Genomic DNA, 22,434 nt, shown 5'->3' on the forward strand with positions numbered 1-22,434 from the left:
GTCGTTAAGTGCAATGCTATTTATAACCAAGGAGAATGATGTCAGGTGTTGCCAAGACTTACCACGAACCATTATTTCTCAGTTAAAATAACTATAAAACTTGTTTGGAGGTCTGTCTTTTTGTTTGTAAAATGGGTTGTTCAATGATGTCATGCTGGCAATGTTACTGGTTGTTAAAACCTAAATTATTCAAATTAGTTTTGTTTGCCCCTTTTCAATACTTCATTGTTCGAATTTTGTTGTGTCTAAGTTTAATTTGTATACTGTCCTTGTTATTTTGTTTCTCTAATTTTATTGCGTTTTTATTTTGTTTTTCTATATTTATTTAGGTAACCTTGACTAAAACCAGAACATGATCTTTGTGATATTTATCTTAAGTAACCTGAATGGTTGGTTTCTTAATAAAGTGCATGTGTATTATTACTTGTTTTGTATGTTTCCGTCTTATCAATTACGTAATAGTGCAGTGGGAATTAATTTCGTTGAATCGATACCGTTACAAGGTAACCTGATGGCGGAATTCGTATTTTTGTGTATTTATTATAATGTATATTAACAATGTTAGGTATATTTCTGTATTTAGAACTGATTTGAGGCTTATTATCTTTATCAGTTTGTTTTCATCAGTTTAATACTTTCGTCGAATTAAAAACAAATATATATTATCAAATATGATGTCATTTAATGCAATTAATTTCATAATTTCTCAGAAAACCAACTTCCCAGAATCTTTCAAAAACAAATAGGTATTAAAACCTGTGTAGTTTTTTCTGCATAAATGGAAAATGAAAGTAAAGTCTTATAAATAAAAAATCTTTATTATATACATTAAATTATTGTTCAAAACAATTTTAATCGATCATAAAAAAGAACTTCTGTTACCGAAGCCGTCACAGTAGCACGCTTGGCCAGACGCGACACTTGCACACATGATGCAGTGTCTATTAGTTCAGCTTTTTTAAATGTTCAGACCTAGCTTCCAAGGAAGCGTGGTTACTAGCATAATGTACTTCGTACAGTATGACCGGCATTGTTTAGTTGTGCGATCTGTTAAAACGTTAGGAAGCTTATCTCGTGACGCAGTACGGGGTTCAATAATGTTACTCGAACGAAAAGTAACTCTTATTATAATGGCATGTACTAAGTTGCGGGCGTGGCCCCTCCCTCTAATGGTGGTCTTCGATCTCCTGCTCTTGCTCTTCGTCGAACTCGGCGTCCTCGTCGGCGGTGGCCTCCTGGTACTGTTGGTACTCGGACACCAGGTCGTTCATGTTGCTCTCGGCCTCGGTGAACTCCATCTCGTCCATGCCCTCGCCGGTGTACCAATGCAAGAAAGCCTTGCGCCTGAACATAGCGGTGAACTGTTCAGAGATGCGCTTGAACAGCTCCTGGATAGCGGTGGAGTTGCCGATGAACGTGGCCGCCATCTTGAGACCACGCGGCGGGATGTCGCACACGGCGGTCTTAACGTTGTTGGGGATCCATTCAACGAAGTACGACGAGTTCTTGTTCTGGATGTTCAGCATCTGTTCGTCGACCTCCTTCATGGACATGCGACCACGGAAGATGGCGGCGACGGTGAGGTAACGGCCGTGACGCGGGTCGCACGCCGCCATCATGTTCTTAGCGTCGAACATCTGTTGGGTGAGCTCGGGCACGGTGAGGGCGCGGTATTGTCTGCTTCCACGGGATGTGAGGGGAGCGAAACCGGGCATGAAGAAGTGGAGACGAGGGAAAGGAACCATGTTGACAGCCAGTTTGCGGAGATCAGCGTTCAACTGACCAGGGAACCTGAGGCAGGTAGTGACACCGGACATTGTGAGGGATACCAAGTGGTTGAGATCACCATAGGTGGGTGTGGAGAGTTTGAGCGTGCGGAAGCAGATGTCATATAAAGCCTCATTGTCGATGCAGTAGGTTTCGTCTGTGTTTTCTACGAGCTGGTGCACTGAGAGAGTCGCGTTGTAGGGTTCGACTACGGTGTCTGATACTTTGGGCGAGGGGACGACTGAGTATGTGTTCATTATTCTGTCAGGGTATTCCTCACGGATCTTTGAGATAAGGAGGGTGCCCATACCGGAACCGGTACCGCCACCAAGGGAGTGTGTGAGCTGGAAGCCCTGCAGGCAATCGCACGATTCGGATTCTTTGCGGACTACGTCAAGAACTGAATCGACAAGCTCAGCGCCCTCTGTGTAGTGTCCTTTGGCCCAGTTGTTACCGGCGCCGGACTGTCCGAAGACGAAGTTGTCCGGGCGGAAGATCTGTCCGAAAGGTCCGGAGCGGACAGAGTCCATGGTGCCGGGCTCGAGGTCCACGAGGATGGCGCGCGGCACGTACTTGCCGCCGGAGGCCTCATTGTAGTACACGTTGATGCGCTCCAGCTGCAGGTCCGAGTCGCCATGGTAGGCGCCGGTGGGGTCGATGCCATGCTCGTCAGAGATGATCTCCCAGAACTAGAACAAAGAGAGTTACCGTTAGCGAAACTAATCGAAAGCTGCTTGAAGCGCTGCGAGGGCATTCAATTAAAATGCCATCACGTGGCTCAGCTAGCGCAGCGCTTCCAAGCCGGTTGTAATGGAGGTTGGAGAGCTGCATTCATTCTATTCAAATTACAATAAAAGCCAATGAGCCGGCACAGACAGGATGCATAATTCATGTTAAATCTGTCTTGGAGACGTTGCGCAACAAAGCTGAGCGTGGTGCCGCCTACGCCCATCCATATTCGGTGTATCCAGCCATAAAAGTCGGTGTGGGTATATTTCGCAAATTATCATTCAATTTGTGTACGTACTGGCCCGCCATATGGACTAAATTTCTCGATTTTTATGTAACCTTCGTGTGAAATTAATAATCACGATTTATTAAATTGAATACGTAACGTTTTGACTTTCAGCTGACCGAATATCTCACATTTGTGTGAGAGTTCTGAAACTTTCTCCTTTATTCTTATAACGTAATGTTTCTGGCCTACTCAAGCCTTTTTGTTTAATAAGCAATATCTATTTTCTGAGACTCAAGTATTCAATGTTGATGTTTAATTATTCTATCATTAATATTCCTCTACAACATTTTCCGCGTATCTCCAAGTATATTTGAAACTGTAGTTACCGAGGCACATTGAGTCTTAATATTATTCATTATCGTTTAATCTTTAACTACTATGACGTCACCCCTTACACTCAGAGCGTTTGCATTTGCATAATCAATTACTTCCAAGTTATTACAATCACCAAGGCTGCATAAGTACTTTGCTGGCGCCTAGCTTCCGTTGCTATTGCATAAATATTTCCGACTCTCCGCGTCAATATATCTACGAGAATTATTTTTGCAGTATAAGTAGTTCTATTTCAATTTTACACTACTTAGAAGGAATTATAAAACCTTATATCAAATGCTGAGCGAAACGGAATGCATTCTTGGTATTCGTAATTTAAAAAATTCTAGATATTGTTTATGTATGCGCGTATTAGTACGCTATAAACGTGTTCGTCTCCAATACAAGTTAGATCTTGAAGTTAGTTCAATCAATGACTTGAATTGTAAAGGCAAGGGCATCTACTCAGCCTCGGTCAATGCAATAATATATAGGTATATGTATGATATTGCTATCGCCAAGGAGTTTCTTTAAAAACAATTACGTAAGTCCAAGATGATGTCATTTATGTAGGTGTTTGACAGCCGTACCCTTATAAGGCAATACGCGTTTCACGTCAGCTACAAGTACTTCGAATTAGCACTGACGTGGCCTTATTTCATTGGTATCTCTATTTTAAATTTGTACTAAATCAATTTTATCTTGTCTCCAGTAATATAAAAACGTTTGTGTTAGTTTTAATTGATGATCATAAATAACATTCAAATATCACAGAGCTAAATTAAGAAAAAAATAATACCGGTCTCTTTCGGTTGCCATTTTAGAAAGATAATTTATAAAAATGCAGTTCGAAATTCAATTTCTGTAACCAAAGGAGGTGGAATGTTATCTTAAACTCTTTAGACAACGTTATTTAAAACAATTTGGCTTCGTCGATAAGCCAAGCCCTAACCCATACAGCCACACGTATCTTATCACGGTTCGCTATTAGTGAGGTTCAACGCACGGACGGACGGTCGATGGCCGGGTAAAAATAGTAATCGCGCCATGCCATCCACTGCACTCTCCAACCATTTTAATGCCATGAATCATTGTACAACAAACCTTTGTTTTATCGATCTCCTTGAGTGTTACAAAATCAAATACGTTTGAAGGAGTATTCTAAGTTTAAAATATGTAGAGATGGGTGTTGAATCAAAAATATTTTATCGATTTGAAATATGGTACTTCACCAAAGTAATATTAACTCAATTATAATCAATACGTTTGAAACTATGTCAAAATATTTTAAGAAATTCTCTATCGACATACCAGTTGCAAAGTAGAGCGTGACCAAAAGAGTAGAAATTTGAAAAACGTTCGCACAATTATGTTTCCTATACGACTATCTGGGGCAAAAATGTGTTTCCGCTAATCAAGTTCTCTTTACCACTCATAGAGAATATTATAATTACAACTATGTATTCTGTTCTATTTATTTTTAATGAGAGAACTCAATAATCGAAATTATATTACACGTAGGTCTAGAATGTTTACTACCCAAATAATTTTCCAATGATACGCACATAAGTAAATTTACTGGACTGTTTCTTTGTTACAAATATAGCAAGAATCTCCGTGACCTAACCTGGGTGAAGTATACGAATAGAATCACTTGCAAATACCATGAAGAGAAATTGACCAAGCACAAGTAACCATGGTTTCACCTTTACAATCACAACATTCTCCATTCACACGCCACTTTCTTTCGTTATCCAGTTACAATGCCTTTCCCGCCTTTCACTTTTTGTCTTATTAAAAAATCATTTTCGCGCAAATTGAAAACGTCAGTTTGACTTTGACAGGTGCATTAATCGAGTTGTCACGATTAAAAATGGAGATTAATCGATGTATAAATGGTGCAAAGTTTGTTTTAAGTATTACGATAAAAAAAATATCGATTATAAAACAGTTAATTGGTTTACATAAACTGTCGAGGCGGTCTATTTACATAATATTAATTGGTTATCCATTTCTGTAATTTATTTTAGTTTAAAACAAAATAAGAAAATATTTCAAAAGTCTGGTTCATTATATTGGCTGCATAATAAGCAAGACGCGGCGTCACACGTGATTTTTTTTTATTTTTTAAGAAGTTACCTCTATTTTTGACATGTTACAGATTGAGTGACGGTTATGGAAAAGAAGTTTCTAGAAGTTTCCATAGCTCGTTTCATTGCAACTTTGCGTGACATTAGCAGATAAATTGTACCAAAACTCGCAACATAAAGGTCGTAAAATGCTACGGGCCTGAATCACGCCGCAAGAGAAAGCCGTGAACATGCACTTTGAATTATTACGATACGTCTTATTCGAGATCAATGAACTTATAAAACTTGTGTGAAATAATTGTTTTACCAAGATTTATTTTAGCCTGGCTGATTACTTTTTTATTACGATAAAACCTCCTTGCAACTGGATTGGCATAAACTCCACTTTATTTATAAAAAGAAAAAAAAAACAAACTGAAAGAGGAGGCTACTATAGTAAAAAAAACAATATATTTAGAAAACAAATAGATTTATAATGGGATCTAATAGGACTATTAATGATTGGACTGGCAATAATCTTGATTTTTTATGCGGACTACGTGCCAAATGTCCTCGCATCTTCTAACATACCTACATATTTAGATACACCTCATCTTGGTCTTGTAGGGACACACACACAACAAACCTACAGTCTTATTGATGTTTATAATTTCTAGTAACGAAAAAACTTCTCTTTAAATAAATTAAATTGTTTTTATTAGTATGTCATAACTCACCAAAATAAGACACAAATTACTTCCGCGTGGCTCCACATTTATACCTTTGCCAGTTTAAATAAATACGACGTAAGTTTCAAATTCCGAAGCACCTGATTCATGTTATAAATTCAAAAAGCGACGTTTTTATTAACCTCTTAATTTGACAGTCATCTTTTTTGATGGATTCTTTTTTCAAAATCTCTCGAGATTAAAAATAACATTGTAAAGAGCCCAATTGATGCTATCTTTGTAACTTTGATTGCGTCGTAATGCTTTTTATATCGAAGCTTGATGTAATGCGTAAAAGTTACTAGAGTTTTGAATGAGTTTGATTTAAATATAAATACAGCATTGATTTCTATATAATTATGCAGTAGCTCTATGACGTAGCCCAACGTTAAGTTAGATATTTAAAATTAATAAAGGATTCCTAATAACTAAAATAAATTGTAATTCTAGCGGACTTTCGTTTAGATTTTCTCACGCCGAAGAAGCGTGGTAAAAAATCATAACTTTTTGCAACAGTCAAACTCAATCTTTCATTATGTTTTTAATCTGTGCCAATGAGATTTTCTTGCATGAGTAAGCTGTATAATTAAGCCTAGATTCGCTGTACGGTGATTGTTTCAAATATAACAATTGAACTAACGTGTTTATGATAAATAGCTTATAGTTAAGTCAGCCTTACGATTGCTCCATTACCAGAAAGAATGAGTAGCGGTAAATAATATTCAGGGAACTCTTTGGATTCTAGGCTTTATGGCTGAGAGCCTTTGCCTTCTCTTTAAGGAGTAAATCCAACCAAAAAAAAAACTCTTTGGAGTTCGCTTTACCTAGTGATTATTATTGTTTTCCGCAAGGAAACTAACATTCGTAAATATGTTTTACTCTAATTCTAAACCATGCATTAATAATCATTTTGGCCCATAAACTTTTATTTCAATGCGTGAAATATTTTATTATTCAAATACAAAAACAAATGTATTTCCCAAAAACAAAACCAAATACAACGAAAATACGTACAAAAATTTACATTGCAAATTACAAACCAACTGTAATTCTTAAATCAATTAATTGAAAGATGTAATCTAAATGCTGAGATCAATTACAGAATCATTAGTTCTCGATTACAATTATTGTTTAATAGGCTTTTAATTCATTGCCCTCGTGCTGCGACCTCAATTGCTACAATTGGGTGTTTTCAACTTCTCTACGGTGTATTTTTATAGTCTATACTAGATTGTGGTAGCTGGGGTTCAGCTGCGATAATTTCATCTGTACTTTCATGCCCATTTCAGAATGGTCATTTAGCCTATTTTGCTGATATTTAAAAACTTCCTAGTAATTAATTGTAGCTACGCCCATAGGAATAAAGAAATCTTTGCTTCCTTCAAGAGAAATACGTAAGATAAAGAGAGTGATATAATTATGAAATCACCGAATCATACAAACCAGTATCTAATCAAAAACAGCTGTTCAATGAATCATAGATAATTAAATTTTCCATAAACAACATGTCTTTGAATGGACCTTCAAGATTGCCAACGACAGGATCCATTCAGAATTTTGATTGTAATTTATTACGTCATGTTTAGGTCACTCTGTATATTAGGCAAATTTAAATAGTTCTTTTTTAAAATTTGCCTTGTATCCTTTTTCTGCGTGGCTTCGAGTCTGGTGTTCATATTATTGGCTTAAATTTCTACTTTGGCCGGAATCTATAGACCGAAATATAGTATTATAAAGTATTCTTTAGGTTGATGGTTATTTTAGACGACAAAGGTAGGAAAAATAGTTTGAGTTATACTAGTATCCTTAATATTTTTTTTCTACTATGACCCTCATAATGCCGTTGGCGTTGTCTCTCACCTTTAGTAGAGTTAAGAAGAACTTAATACGCCAAATATATAAAAGAGTTGAGAAGAACTTGATAAGCCAAATGTGTCTGGTGTTTTAATTGAGACTCTATCATCGAGATATTTGTGTTGATTTTTGTTTGTTCGTCGAAGGTGAATGTACTTTTAAACACGCTATACGTAAAAGAAACACGTACGCCGACTCCATCCATTCATATTAAATTCTGTGCAGCTTTGAATTCTGCCTAGCAACGGTTGCCATAGATTTATTCGAATCTTATTTGAAGCTATATCGACAGAAAGGTCGACTTAAATGATATTAAAAAATGAACCTAAATTCAAAAATCGTAGATACCAAATATGTATACCTAGAGCTGAATATTGCATTGAAATGACACATATCAAACCTTTCCAATGTCGATATATGAATATTACTTAAAAATTTACAGCGATCCATTAAACTCTAATTAATTTCACTTATTTTGTTCAATAAAAAGTGAGTTTTCAGTAATTTGGCGAAGATTTAAAGTTATTACGATAGATTGGTCCATAGAAGGAGGAAGCATAGTAAACCTTAGATGTAATAGTTAAGCCTCTGTCTTTCTTTTCTAAATCCTTTAATTTGTATAATATCCATATACAAAATAGGACATCGGTGGACTTAATTTGTCTTACGCACGAAGTATAAAGGTAAAGTAATGTGTGAAAGCCCGGTTTCTAACAAGGCCATCGATGTTTTTGATTTGTGTTGCAGTGCAAAAATATACTATAATTTGTTTAGTTCTCTATTACATTTTATTATATGTATAATATATTTATTTAATCTTTATTGTACAACAAGTCTTATGGAAGAGTAAATATACAATAAAGATTATAAACAAATCGAAAGTGAAAATGGTGGTCTTATCGCAATCGGAATATTGCAATTTAATCAAAGGCTTTTCTATATATTTCAAAATTAGGTGGCCCTACAAGGGTCCCGTTACCCCATAAGAACTTTTAGTTTCAAGACATAACTTTTAGTCTCACGACATTTTGCTTACTATTCCTACATACATTTTGTAAGCATGAAAAGATTACAAAATATTTTCACCTGTCAATAATTGACCTACATTCGACCATTGTTGCTGATTGTTGTTACAAAAATAGCTGTTGTATCACGTAATGCTATAAGGAAATAACTTTATTATTAATTTACCTATTCAGTTGTTTTTAATTTATTGGAACTTAATAACCTTGACACTTTAGAGTTTATTCTCTTTTGTGGTTTCTTTGAATATTCCGATAAGGTCCATTCAATCTACAAACTTATTTTTGTCGTCTTAGTGATTAATATTGACCTTATAATTTTGAGTATTCTTAATAGAGTAAGAATTGTATTCTAGATATCTAGGTATATATAATTGATTATTAAATGAAAATCGAATACTTTGCTCGTTCTAACTTCGATCCGGTTCGAAGGACCATTTTCTAACCTTTAAAGAGATTTAGAAAGTCTGATGCTATATGTAGATATCGGGTGAGCGGATGCAACTACGTGCATGTTATGCATCGCCGCCATTAGATTTTCACCGACATTTGATAAGAAAGCATTATAATTGCTCCCGTTTTGCAATTATCTGATTTTTACTTTGCATACATTAATATCCTCTTTAGTATGTTTGCCAACTTGATGGATCGGTTACTGATATAAAATGTTTTGTTGGTGCAATAAAACGATTTGTTTTAAAACTTTTTGGAGCGTGAAAATTAATAACTCTTTCGCGCCTCTTTATATTCTTCTATAGTTTCGTACTAACTGTAATTTTTAAACATGGAACGCAGAGATTTAAAAATCGAATTCCTTTTTTAAGCGAGACATTCCAATAAGAACACATTAAGCTCTACGCTTGATGATCCGAGACACCCGGTCGCTGACATTAAATAAATAACGCTAATAACTGTCAAAACAAGAAAATAAGTGTTTATAGCGTCCCATTCGTAACCGGTTGAAGTATTATTCATAATAGTCCTTGACAACAACACGTATTGACCAATGGAATAGTGCCACACACCGCCGTGTGACATGAGATAAATGACTCATTACTACATTATCCATTTTCGGACATGAACAGCTACGTGCCGTAAAAGGACTTTTTTTTCGGTAAGTCGGCACCGGTAAACAAGGTGACATCACTAACCGGGACATGCGTATTCAGGGTGTGAGAACCCCCACCCCTAGCGCTGTCGTGCGTGACAAATTACGGCTTCAAATATTATTCTCTATTTGAAAACGAATGGGATAATGCAACATGGAGCGTTAGGCCTTAATTCATGTGGAAATTGCATAGAAAATTGACAAAGCGGTCGCCGGTTACTAAATATAACGTTTTCCGTAGAACCGTTAGAAACTCAACGCACTGTCGGCTGTATGTAAACTTACCTTTGCTCCAATCTGGTTACCGCACTGGCCGGCTTGGATGTGTACGATTTCCCTCATTTTGATTTATTTAAAATTGTAAAATAAGTTACTTAACACTATACGCGACTCGCACAGCACTGCTCGATGGTTTGATCCGCCGGCCGGCTCGGTGGGGATTTTTGAGGCACGACTCGCCTCCGCGCAGCGTGCGAGCCGAGCGCTCTGATTGGTCGACGGGTATGTCGCGTCGCTAACTTCACTGCAGTACGGGAGGCTTATCACTCCACCGAAATGGACTGATCCTACATTTCTATACATGGATGTTGTCATTTGCGAGTAGCATTGCGGCAAATTTACTTTTGCGGTTGGGTGTGGCGCTGCTGCATGAGCAATTGTATAACCTCTATGGAATTCAAGATGGCGTGTATTAGTTCGAATATTTCCCGTTGGTAAACGGAAATTTGTAATATTGTAGAATTATGTTTTTTTATCTCTGTTTTGGCGAAGGCTGAGTGAGTTTTGCATTTGATTGATTGCCGATGATTTCATTTGACGGTCTGATGCGCTAGACTTTTTGGGTTTGCGGCTCATACGTATCTAGGCGCCAATGTCTTTGGTTATGTAATTACTTATTGTTCAATAACCTGGTAGAGTCATGACAATCTTCATATATTTATCTTTCATCATAAATGCAGCTGTTTAAGTTACATTAGTTTGAAGCAGTAATGAAGATATTTTGAAGTTTTATGTCATTAATATAGGTCGTAGACTAAACAATGGGCACCATCTTAACGTCGGCATATCTTCTTATATCCCTGAGTCATTTGCATTCTCTTCGCTACATAACTTGGTTATCTTAAGAGCTTGAAGTAACAAACCACAAATCATCTACTCAAGTACAAAGCGGCCTAAATACAGCTCAGATATCGTTACCTAAAATTGCATTCTTAGCATACAATGCATTCTAAGATTATCAACTAGGGAAATATGTAGACGCGTAGCTACAACGTTGTTGAGACAAAATTTAAATGACATATTGTGAAAAACAAGTTTTCATTAACAAATGTAATTATTTAAGTGTATTGCTCGTGTTTCATTATAAGCGAAATATTGAATGAAAGTCATTCATCGATCATAAATCGAAGGTCTCGAGATGAATGATTAAGTGCTCAAATTGCCCTTTTTGGATACCATTACTAGTTAAACTTGTTGGCCAGGTTTTATAAGTTTTACTAGGCCCAGATACAAAAGTATTGCTTTTGAATACTGTAAGGTAGATGATGTTAGTTCGCTATAAAAATGAGAACTTGTCTTTATTATATCTTTCCTATTTATGGCTAATAATGTAGGAATACAATCTAGTTTTTATGCTTGTTTATTTTATAATTAGCTTTAATTTTGATTGCAATCTGTTTTGCGTCTTAATGTTATTAAATAAATAATGATAATCACATAGAAAGTATATAGTAAACCCATAATTTTTTCAGCACGCATACATGATTTTCGAAAATTAACAGCTATCCCTAACAGAAATCAAAACTACCAGTTCTACCTATTTCCCGTAAACACAATCTTTTTTATAACCACAAACAAACACGACTTACAAAAAAATATTGGCAAAAAAATACTGGTTCCCTCTTACGTAACAGCCGTGACATTTGACATATGTTTGGGTTTCGTGTCTGCCTTAACTAATCAACTGTCACTAAACCCTTGGGCACGTGTTAATGTCAAATTAAGTATAACCACTGATATGGGCGTCAACTATTTCGTGTGATACAATAGGGTTAATTTATTTGTGTGTCGCTAAGTACATATAAATAAAATAAAATGCTTGAAAAATATAGTAACAAAGAAGCCAGCTCGGGCTGGCAGGAAAGAAGAAATAAAATGATGTATATATATGTAATTTTAAATGAATAATAAGGGAGAAATGCGCCGCGATCCTCACCGGTGAGAACAATAAAAGCCCTAACCTAGCTAACCTACCAGTCTTTCACTAGCTACCTAAGCGATGACTACCCGAAGAAGAAAGGCAGAAAGAAACTATATAACACACGAACAAAGTGTTTTTATGTTGACTCTAAGGAAGTGCCTAGAACATTATTCTTAGTTGTAGTAAACTAATACCTAGAAAATGAAGTTAGAATTGTATTGCTTATTAGTCTTATAGACTAGACTGTAATTTACTGCAAAGGAAAAAAAACTGTCATTAAATATTTGTTTGTTGCTATTTTTATTTCGTGAATCCATGTAATTGGTTTATATACTATAGGTAATATTATGTTGGTGTTACTTTTTAATATTATGCTGACACTAGAATGTCCTCTCAAGTTTATTATTATTGTTACGTATTGGAGCTAGTTATAATGTAACAACTACTGAATGTTCTTATTATAAATAAAATATTATTTTTTTCGGCACACATAGTGACTGAACTAGACTTGCTTATAAAAATATACTAGTCAGGTATGCACAGGGATGATTCCAAGCTATCTTACTGCAACAAGATACTCCGGCTATATGCGCTGAAGGCCACCATAGGTTGGCCGGCGTTTTTTTTTTAAATTACATACTCCGCAGTCAACACCGAGGGAACCTACGAACGGTATACTGGTTTCCCTGGGCTTAGCGACTGCAGAGCCCTGGAAGAAAGTTGGGAAGGAAGTGTTGAGGAAGGAGAAAGGACAACCTTAAGATAGCCGGAGAAGAATCGGCTAGGGAATGTTCGCGAGCTCTTATTATTAAACCTCAATGTAAATTTGGCATTCAATGTGGAGACCAAACGCATAAGAATTGCCTCGGGGGGAGAGAAGGAGGGGGTATTATAAGTTTTTTTTCTAGTAGTTTTTAGTCTAGTATGGAAGAGCTAGGTAGGTACAATTGTATTTTTTTATGCGTGCAGTACGAAGTGACCACTGCACCTGATGGTAAGTAGGGTCCAATAGAATGTCGACTGACGAGAGATGATTACCCCTCGCCAGTAGACACAATTATGCCGGCCTGCTGAAACCTAATATAGGTACCCAGGCTGATCCCGGATATACTTACGTGGACTATGGCGGGTTTTAACACCTTGCGTACGGTGGTCGCTATCCGGCGGATATAAAACAGTCCTATAGCCAAGCAATGTGCACTGTTGTATTCCAGTTTAAAGGTCATTATAGCCAGCATTTCCTGGGCATTATGAAACTTATCTCCTCTCAGGATGACTAGCAAGCTCGATTGGTGTTACTACTGTTTATGGGCAGGAGTTTTACCATCAAGCGAGCGTATCTATTGCCAGCTCCGGATCTTGAATTTTTTGGCGGCGCAAAATCTGGATAATGCCGCCCCCAACAACCTATATTTTTACTTTTGTCATCATCATCATCGTTTCGCGCCCCGCGGGAAATAATTTATGTGTGTAATGTACTGGATATCTCAATAGTCAAAGTTGCGTTAATTATGAGTTGTGTATTCGTCGGCCAAGTTTGAATTTGCCGCTCTCTGAATTCGCCGCTCGGGGCACGGGCCCTGGCTTGCCCTCCCCTAGCTCCGGGGCTGTCTATTGCTCGTCTCTCAAAAATATTAGAAATATAATAATGGTAGTTCAATTCATAATCTAAGACGACCTGAAAGTATTGACCATGACTACTTATTATGATGATATTCTACAATCTGATCACGAAATACCATGTAAAGGATTGTTTATGAGCCTAAACGCAGGTTAATGACCTAACAATAATCTATAGCTAACGGAATTCTTTCTAGGATATGTTATACTTAGGGTTGCCAACAATTCTTCGGTGAAATATAGTATTTTTCAACAAGGTATAATAAAATACAGTATACTTCAAACAATTATAGTATCTTATGGAAAATGCAAAAAAAATAACAAATATAATTGTTACCGATTTAAAATGTCCATAATTATGTAAGTAATTTTAATAGTTGTTTAGAAATAATAATAATTATTCTTATGCTTTGTTTTGACGTATCATAAGTGCAAATTTGTTCGCCTACGTGATAAATAAAGTTTTTTATTTTATTTTTAGTCCCATCACCGAAAAGTTAATGTAAAGAAACGATCATATATTCTTAAAATGAAGGATTTGTTTGTTATCTATATGTGTTGAAAATATATTATTTTTGCGTGCTATATATTTCTTCAACAGTATATAGTACGTAGATCCCAAAATATAGTACAATATTTTATACTATAGTACAGTTGGCAACCCTAATTATACTTCGGAATTGGTTTATAGGCGATTATATTTTGGAAGGCCATTTTATCCGACTGTCGAATGTGGTAATGCTTTTTCTTTGTACCTATTTCATGTGCGAGTCGCTGAGCTCCCCGTTCACTATTCCCTAAGGCCACCACTGCTGGAAGCGGGCTGGTGACAGTGCTGTAATACCCGTGAAGGATGTGCCAAATTTAAGCCCCTCGGCAGTGCAAAATCTGCCTTATTTAGGCCACAATAAGACTTTTGTTTTCAAAAGCTATCTATAACATAGTCAGATCGTCAAGCGGGTACATTAGGACCCAGAGGCAAGATCCATTTCCTCTCGAGTCGATAATCTGTGACACTTTACCCTCATACTAGCCTATACGGTAAGTATGGCTGGTGGAATACCAAACTGTTATTTTCCTCCCAAGCGTATTCATTTAGTTGTATAATTGATTCAAATCCTAGAATAATTAAAAAAGTAGAACAAGCCTGTCATTTGGTAAAAATAAATGAATACAAATATTGCTTCGTATTGTAGTCATACTCTTTTGTTTTGCGGTCGGTTCTTAGAAATGTGTCGTCACTGTGGTCACGTCGGATTCATAATACTTATAAGTCTTGTATTAAAGTATGTTGTAGCCCATGTTTAACCTAGGGCAGTAAATATTATATTAACGGATTTTTACTTATAAGCGGCGATAGCCTAGTTGGGTGTGGAACGGACTGCCAGGACGAATGTCCGCAGGTTCAAATACCAAGGGCACACACCTCTGACTTTTTTAAAATCATGTGTGTATTCTTTGTGAATTTATCGTTCGCTTTAACGGTGAAGGAAAACATCGTGGGGTAACCTGCACATCTGAGAAGTTCTCTATAGGAATTTCGAAGGTGTGTGAAGTCTACCAATCCGCACTAGGCCAGCGTGGTGGATTAAGGCCTAATCCCTCTCAGTAATAAAGGAGGCCCGTGCTCAGCAGTGGGCAAGTATATAATACACGGCTGATATTATTATTATTATATTTATAAATAAGAAATTTGGATGTTCTGTGTCGCGGATTTTTGTTTCTTTTTTTAATAACTTTATGGTTTCGCTATGGTTTTACAAAGTTTCTTAGTAACTGAACAAACAATACTTTGGGATTTAAGGTTTCGATTTCTACTGTTTATGGGCGGTCGTGTCGCTCACCATCAGGCGAACGGTAAGCTCGTCTCGTCAATCAAAGCAATTAAAAAATAAGTCAATTAGTCCAGTTTTTTTATTACTTTTCGTATGTAATATAGTTAATTTTACTGGCAATCCTTAATAAATAAAATAAATAAAAACTTGTAAAGTATCAATTTTTCCTACTGTCACGCGGTCAGTCTTATTACAATCTGGTTTCCTTACTGCCTTCCTACGGTTGTCTCTCGACATTGAATAACGTTGCATTGTACTTATCAGGTGTTTTTGCAGCGCCGCAAATAAAAAAGTATGAATATTTTTTGTCCGGTGCGCGCATGACACATATTAAACATGGCCACAGGCTACCATTTAAGACCTGCATATGTAATTTAAAATTATCTTAAAGGAAACTTGTATGTTTATTCATTCAAGAATTGCGTAATGTTATTGAATATGTTTTGTGATTTAATAATAAATTGGTAAACCAACTTGATAAAGGTTGTAGGACTTTCGATGCAGGGCGCTTTGACAAGTTTTGGAAATCTTTAGAAGAAGTGGTGACCTTTCAAAGGCGGGTGATGTTTTTTTTTAATCTTGGTTTTAATTTGGGTGTTTTGTTTTTCGGCAGACATGGCAACCACATCGTAACTTGTTACAATGTAAATACGTAATTATATCTTACTCTTAGTTTACAGTATTAATAAATAAGTCGTCTCACTGCTGAACAATGCGGGTGATGATGGTGATGATGAAATACTAAAATTCGCGTAAAAGTAAAAAATCATTAAATAATATCGTGCAAAACCAGTGCTGTGTTCATGTCGCAACTGAGCATTATGCAGAGCTGGCCACTTAATTGTTACATCCCAGGCGTGAAACGCTGTCTTAATTAAAAGGGTTGTTCTTTTAAATATACTATAACTAGTGATGTTCCGGATATCTGTATCCGATTCGCATCTGCGGATATCCGAAGGAGAATTAAGATATATATAATATATACTTTGTTAACGATCCAGCACATCACTAATTATAACCTACTTTTTATGTATGTATTTCATGCGCCAAATGTAAAAATAAACCTTTTTCATCCTTTCTTTATGTTTCAAAGAGTTGTATTGGGCTCATTGAGCAATTTTTGTACGTATAGCCCCTTCTTCTGAATACGACTCAATTTTCCGACGATTATTTCTAGCAATAATGGCATACGATTATTGCAAGCAATAATAGATCCGTCTGAAGAACGCTTCACTGTTCCATATTGAGAAAAATATTAAAATAAGTCACAGAGAGGACATCTATCATTCAGCTTCAAAGAGATTTTGCTAAAACATTTTATTCATTTATTCATTTAACATAAACATCAGGTATAATCAATGCACAAACAGACATACAAGTCATCATACATACAAAACTTAAAAGACAATTTCCGTACCGCTGACGGACGTGTCTATAAAAGGAGAGACCAATCCCAGTACCAAGCAAATGTTTGCATATAGTAAATAATAATATCAGCCCTGTATTATATATTGTCCCACTGCTGGGCACGGGCCACCTCTACTGAGATGGATTAGACCTTAGTCCACCACGCTGGCCTAGTGCGGATTGCTAGACTTCACACACCCTCAAAATTCCTATAGAGAACTTCTCAGGTATGCAGGTTTGTTTACGATGTTTTCCTTCACCGTTAAAGCAAGCGATAATTCACAAAGAATACACATATAATTTTAGAAAAGTCGGAGGTGTGGGCCCTTGGTTTTTAACCTGGGGATGTTCGTCTCGGCAGTCCGTTCTACACCCGACTAGCTATCGCCGCTTATGTATGAATGTTTGTATAATTCGCTATTCTTTTATTTTTTATGGAAAGCTTATAGACTAATCTATATATATAAAAATGAATTGCTGTTCGTTAGTCTCGCTAAAACTCGAGAACGGCTGAACGGATTTATCTTATCTTGGTCTTGAATTATTCGTGGAGGTCTAGGGAAGGTTTAAAAGGTGAGAAAAATTCGAATAATTGCCGGGAAAATCCTCAAAACAGCATTTTTCTATTTCCCATACAAACGTTTTCTAACTAATACGTAGAGTCAATTTGAGCTTTATTGCTATTGTATAAAGTTCACTGTTGTCTAAGCAATGTAGGTGTGTTCCTAACATCAAAGCAGTGTGCGTTGGAGCACAGAATATAATAATGTAATGTCGCGTTCTGAAACTCAACAAAAGTGATATCGCGGACCCGACTAAATTGAACAGTCACAAAATTTAATATATCATTAGTTATTTGGTTGGCTTCACGATATTATTTCTTTTGTTTTACTTTAAAATGCATGTTTTCGTTATGGACAATTTTTGAGCTACTTTTGCATATCTATACTTATAATAAATCTGTAGAGAGGTCAATTCTGTACATGAAATATATTTCCAAAATAACTGGGGGTGATTAGGGATCGATACTGATGCCAAAAATGCAATTAGTAAAATTTTTGTTTGTCTGTCTGTATAACCGTTATAGAAACAAAAACTACTCGACGGATTTTAACTTAACTTGGTACAATTATTTTTCATACTCCTGAGCTGGTTATAGTATACTTTTCATCACGCTACAATTAATAGGAGCATAGCAGTGATGGAAAATGTTGGGAAAACGGGAGAAGTTACTCCATTTTTAAGCTTCCGTCATTTCGTGTGCAACCTTAATGGTTAAAAGTTCCTTCGATTTCACCAGGATCCCATCATCAGACCCTGACCGGACAATCGGACCACCTGCATACCACCATAAATTAAATACATCCCGACAAATTGAGCACCTTTTCCATTTTTGAAACCCGAAATCCACGCGGGCGAAGCTGCGGGCGGAAGCTAGTCTATATATATAAAAAAGAATCCTTATTTCCCTTGGTCACGCCATCACGCGTGAACGGCTGGACCGATTTCACTATGCTTTTGTTGTGTTTGTTATTGTCAGGAGAAGGTTCTGATGAAAGAAAAAATTCAAAATATTGCGCGGAATATTTGAAAATTCAAGAAAACTTAACAGATTGAATGCTCGCTGCAAATTCATAGTTAAGACGGTACAACTAATAACTTAATAAATAACATGACGTATGTATTATTTAGCTAATTACATTATGTAATAATGTGTTTTGGATTTATAGTTTAGTTTCCACAAAGCTCCTCGTAGTAGGTGCCGATGAAACAATCGTTGTGGGGTCAACATTACGTTACGCATGAATGTTTATATTTATTTTACCACCCTCACCAAATTGCCGGATCGATTGACACGCCTCTGATATTATAAATTTAACTAACTACACCTATATTATTTGGTGAGAAGTTTTTAATGAAAATAAATTACAGCAGTATTTGTATACAGTAAGTTGGTATGATCCCATATCTCAGTTATGGATGACTGTCCGTCCAGTATAATAGACCGGCATTATTTTAGCGACAGCTGGAGAACTCAGTCTTGCAAGATTTCAATCAATTTGTCGACTTGCTGCGACGGTCGAAACAATTATATCGATCTGCTTCCAAGGGCGTCGCTAAGGGGGGGGGGGGGGGGCAGGGAGGGGCAGCTGCCCAACCTAGAGATTATAAAAAAGTTGTCAAATGTAAAGCAACTAAAGTCCTAAGTCTTTGACTTGCTTGACCGATCATTCCCGTTCGTCGAAACTCGAATGAATTCACCAATTCCATTCCTAATATTCCGTACGCTCAATTACGTTCCGCTCTATGTTATTGTTAAAGCGGGAGAGGGCGAGTGGGTGAGGAACATGTGCTCTCGACTTTACCTACAATTCATACTTTTCTCATTCTCCATATCAACTTGCCCTCCCGGGCCATCGGCCGGCGACGCTCTTGTCTGCTCGAACGTCAGTGCCTCTGTTTATTTAACCATTGCTTAAACCAACTTAACCGTTGTTTATTTCCCATCGGAATAATTGGAATGTTAGCCGGTTAACATGACTGCTACATGACATTACGCGTGGCACGGAAAAATAACCTTATTATGTATAAAAAATAAGGTTATATTCCCGTAACGCGCGTAATGTCATGTAACTGTCATGTAGCTGTCATGATAGCCGGCTAACATGCCAGGCATTAAGTAGGCATTAAGTAACTTTCAGCCTAAGTCTTTTCAATAAATGATCCCAATTGCTTTTTTTGATCTATCTCAAAAAGACCAATCAGAACAAAGTATTTTTGACAAGCTTGCAAATGAGTTATTGTGATTGGTTCATTCTCGGAGTCGGATTGAAGATTGAGATTTGGTTAATTTATTTTTTATTGCTTTGAATGACGAGACGTGCTTGCCTTTCGCCTGATGGTAAGCGATACGACCGTCCATAAACAGTAGAAATACCATCCAATACTTTCAATTACAAAGTATTGTTGCGCAGTGGAATGCGCTCACCTTCCTGAGACTTGAGGTGTTAAGTCTGATTATGTCGAGCAGTTACGCTGTCTACAATGTCCTTCAAACCGGAACACAACAGTGACTACACATTGCTACTTGGCGACAGAAATAGACATTGCGGTGGTACCTTTTTTTTTTTGATTTCGCGGAGAAAGTGCCTTATTATTACCGCCCAGCCTTCGTGGGGGGCGACTGAGCGGTTATGCTGGGGTAACCGTGCCTTACGGCCCGGCGTTGAGCCGCCTGGAATTGATGGTGACCTTCGGGCGACCGCCGGGCCGAGTCCCTAACCCTATATACAACTTAAGCCTATGCACGGCCTACCAGCTAAAACTCCGCGGTGGCCCTCTTCGGCGCATTTGGGACGGCTGCGGGCTTCCTCTGACGTTGAAGTGTCTAGTCTGCGACCGCAGCCGACCCTGCGCGGTGCCGCCTTGCAGCCCGTCTCCTATGGGGGGGTCTCAGAAGCCCCCGCGCACCGAAGGACGCCCTCGGCGTCTACGGCAGTATGAGGCCAATAACACACTGCCGTCCATCCCGGGGGTCAACGAAAAGATGTGCAAAAAATATACAAAATTACAATAGGGCGGACAGCCCCCTGCTGCCCGTTGACGACCCCCTTCGTGGCCCCTATTAGTCGCCTTTTACGACAGGCAGGGGATACCGCGGTGGAAGGCACCAAATGCCCCCATTGCACAGGGCAGATTGCGGTGGTACCTACGCAGGCGGACTCTCACATATGAGAGACCTATCATTAGTAAGTGTAATCGTTTATTGAAAGCAGTTGTTAATCATATTGGTCCAATCTCCACATATGACCTTACTACACTAGCCAACATAAATCATTGGCAAATATAAATAAAATTATCACAATTCCACAAATGGTTTGATTTTTATTTATAGACCTCAAATATATCAACTAGTTTTTGCTTGGACTTTGCCCACGTTAATGTCCTTTTATAAAATAAAATATACAATATTTTTTTAAATATTCTTTTCTACATTATTAATCCTTTAAATTTATCTTTTCAAAATCGGTATGATTTCGAAGGTTAATCAAATTAGTTAGGGAATTTAAAAAGGACTACATTATTGAACTAATCCGTGTATAAGATGTAAAAAAGATGCAATTTCATTTTCAATTTAATTGTTATATCGCAGTTGCATCGGGCAGCGTTTTCAATGAAGGGCCCAGTCAGCTTTTTGCCGCCATGTTGAACAATCCTCAACATATTTCAATCTAATACAATTTTGGTTTCTATATTAAACTTCTTCTAAATAAATGCTACATAGAAAGTGCAACACATACCTACTATTTCGTGGTATTATAAACACATAATTAAATCTTAAACTATTGTCTGTTTTACGGACGCTAATACAGTTTTTATAAATTTATGTATAAGCCTTTCAACGCTTGAAAGGCAATCTAAGCGACAAATATACCGAAAATGAATTAAGTATATAAATAATTTGAATCGCCATTTTATTCTACGTCATTTGTTCTAGGATTTGTATGTCTAGGACAATTTTAATAACATTAGACTACATCTATGTAAATAAAAAAGTTTAATTGTTATGGATTTTCATATTAAAATCCAAACTTTAAAGCACTTTATTCAAAAATTTACTGATTGTCGCTTAGATATGATTACCTTTCAAACTTCAATTTACTTTTATACTTTGGCAGATATGAAAGATCATTTATACAGTGTCCTTTATGTGTTGCCTTGGTGACGTATTAATTTTTTTCATGTAATATAGGTAGAAGAACATTTTTGTTTACTTAGGTTACAGATAAAATGTATTCTCTGGTAATTATATCGATGTTAATTATGTTTCCTTCATCATTGTGTAAGTGATTTGAAATTATTAAAAGATCGGTAATTTTTTTTGCTGACTTGAAATTCTAAAAATAAAGTATTTTTTTGCGGACTTTATTTAAGATTCGTTGGGTCCCTCCCACAAAGGCACGAGCGATTCCGGTTAACTGTTGCAATAACTTTATGTATATTTTAACTGTTGTTCCATAATTGGTGTTCCTCGAAAATTTATTAAGTTTATATTTGGGTACGAAAGAAAGCATATGAAGAAAAGATTTATTGAATAAACAAAAAAGAATTGGGTTCTATAGAAAGGTAAGACATTACGAGTTAAAATATAAATCTATATATATATAAAAACGAATCTCTATTTCCCTTGGTCATCGCATCACGCGTGAACGGGTGGAACAATTTCGCTAATTCTTTTTTTGTTGTATTAATTATTTTCAGGTGAAGGTTCTTATGAAAGAAAACATTCAAAAACTTGCGCGGAAAATTAGAAAATTTAAGAAAACTTAACGAAAATATTAATTTTATATATCTGTCAGCGATTGACAGAATGCGCGCTGCAAATTCAAAGTTAAGACGGGACAACGTTTGATGGGTCAGCTAGTCGTAGCACTACAAAAGTAAACATAAAAGAACACAACATGCAGTAAGTTACAAATACTACATTAGTTCT

At 36.7% G+C, this 22,434-nt stretch overlaps 1 protein-coding gene across 1 annotated transcript; it reads right to left on the reverse strand.

Moving 5' to 3' along the window:
* Positions 1–799: 799 nt before the first annotated feature.
* Positions 800–10,461, reverse strand: LOC115444549 (tubulin beta-1 chain-like). Its single transcript, XM_030170369.2, has 2 exons — positions 10,164–10,461; positions 800–2,456 (listed from the first exon to the last, which is right to left on the reverse strand). Exons 1-2 carry the CDS (start codon positions 10,218–10,220, stop codon positions 1,167–1,169), a joined length of 1,347 nt encoding a protein of 448 aa, XP_030026229.1. The 5' UTR covers positions 10,221–10,461; the 3' UTR covers positions 800–1,166.
* Positions 10,462–22,434: the final 11,973 nt, after the last annotated feature.

Source organism: Manduca sexta, unplaced genomic scaffold (genome assembly GCF_014839805.1).
Source record: "Manduca sexta isolate Smith_Timp_Sample1 unplaced genomic scaffold, JHU_Msex_v1.0 HiC_scaffold_60, whole genome shotgun sequence".
Taxonomy (NCBI): Eukaryota; Metazoa; Arthropoda; class Insecta; order Lepidoptera; family Sphingidae; genus Manduca; species Manduca sexta.

Bases quoted from the DNA above. Each gene is read 5' to 3' on its own strand.
- LOC115444549 (XM_030170369.2), bottom strand. From the start codon at position 10,220: ATGAGGGAAATCGTACACATCCAAGCCGGCCAGTGCGGTAACCAGATT. The intron at 2,457-10,163 runs GTAAGTTTACAT...TCTTTGTTCTAG, and splicing joins GTAACCAGATTGGAGCAAAG to TTCTGGGAGATCATCTCTGA.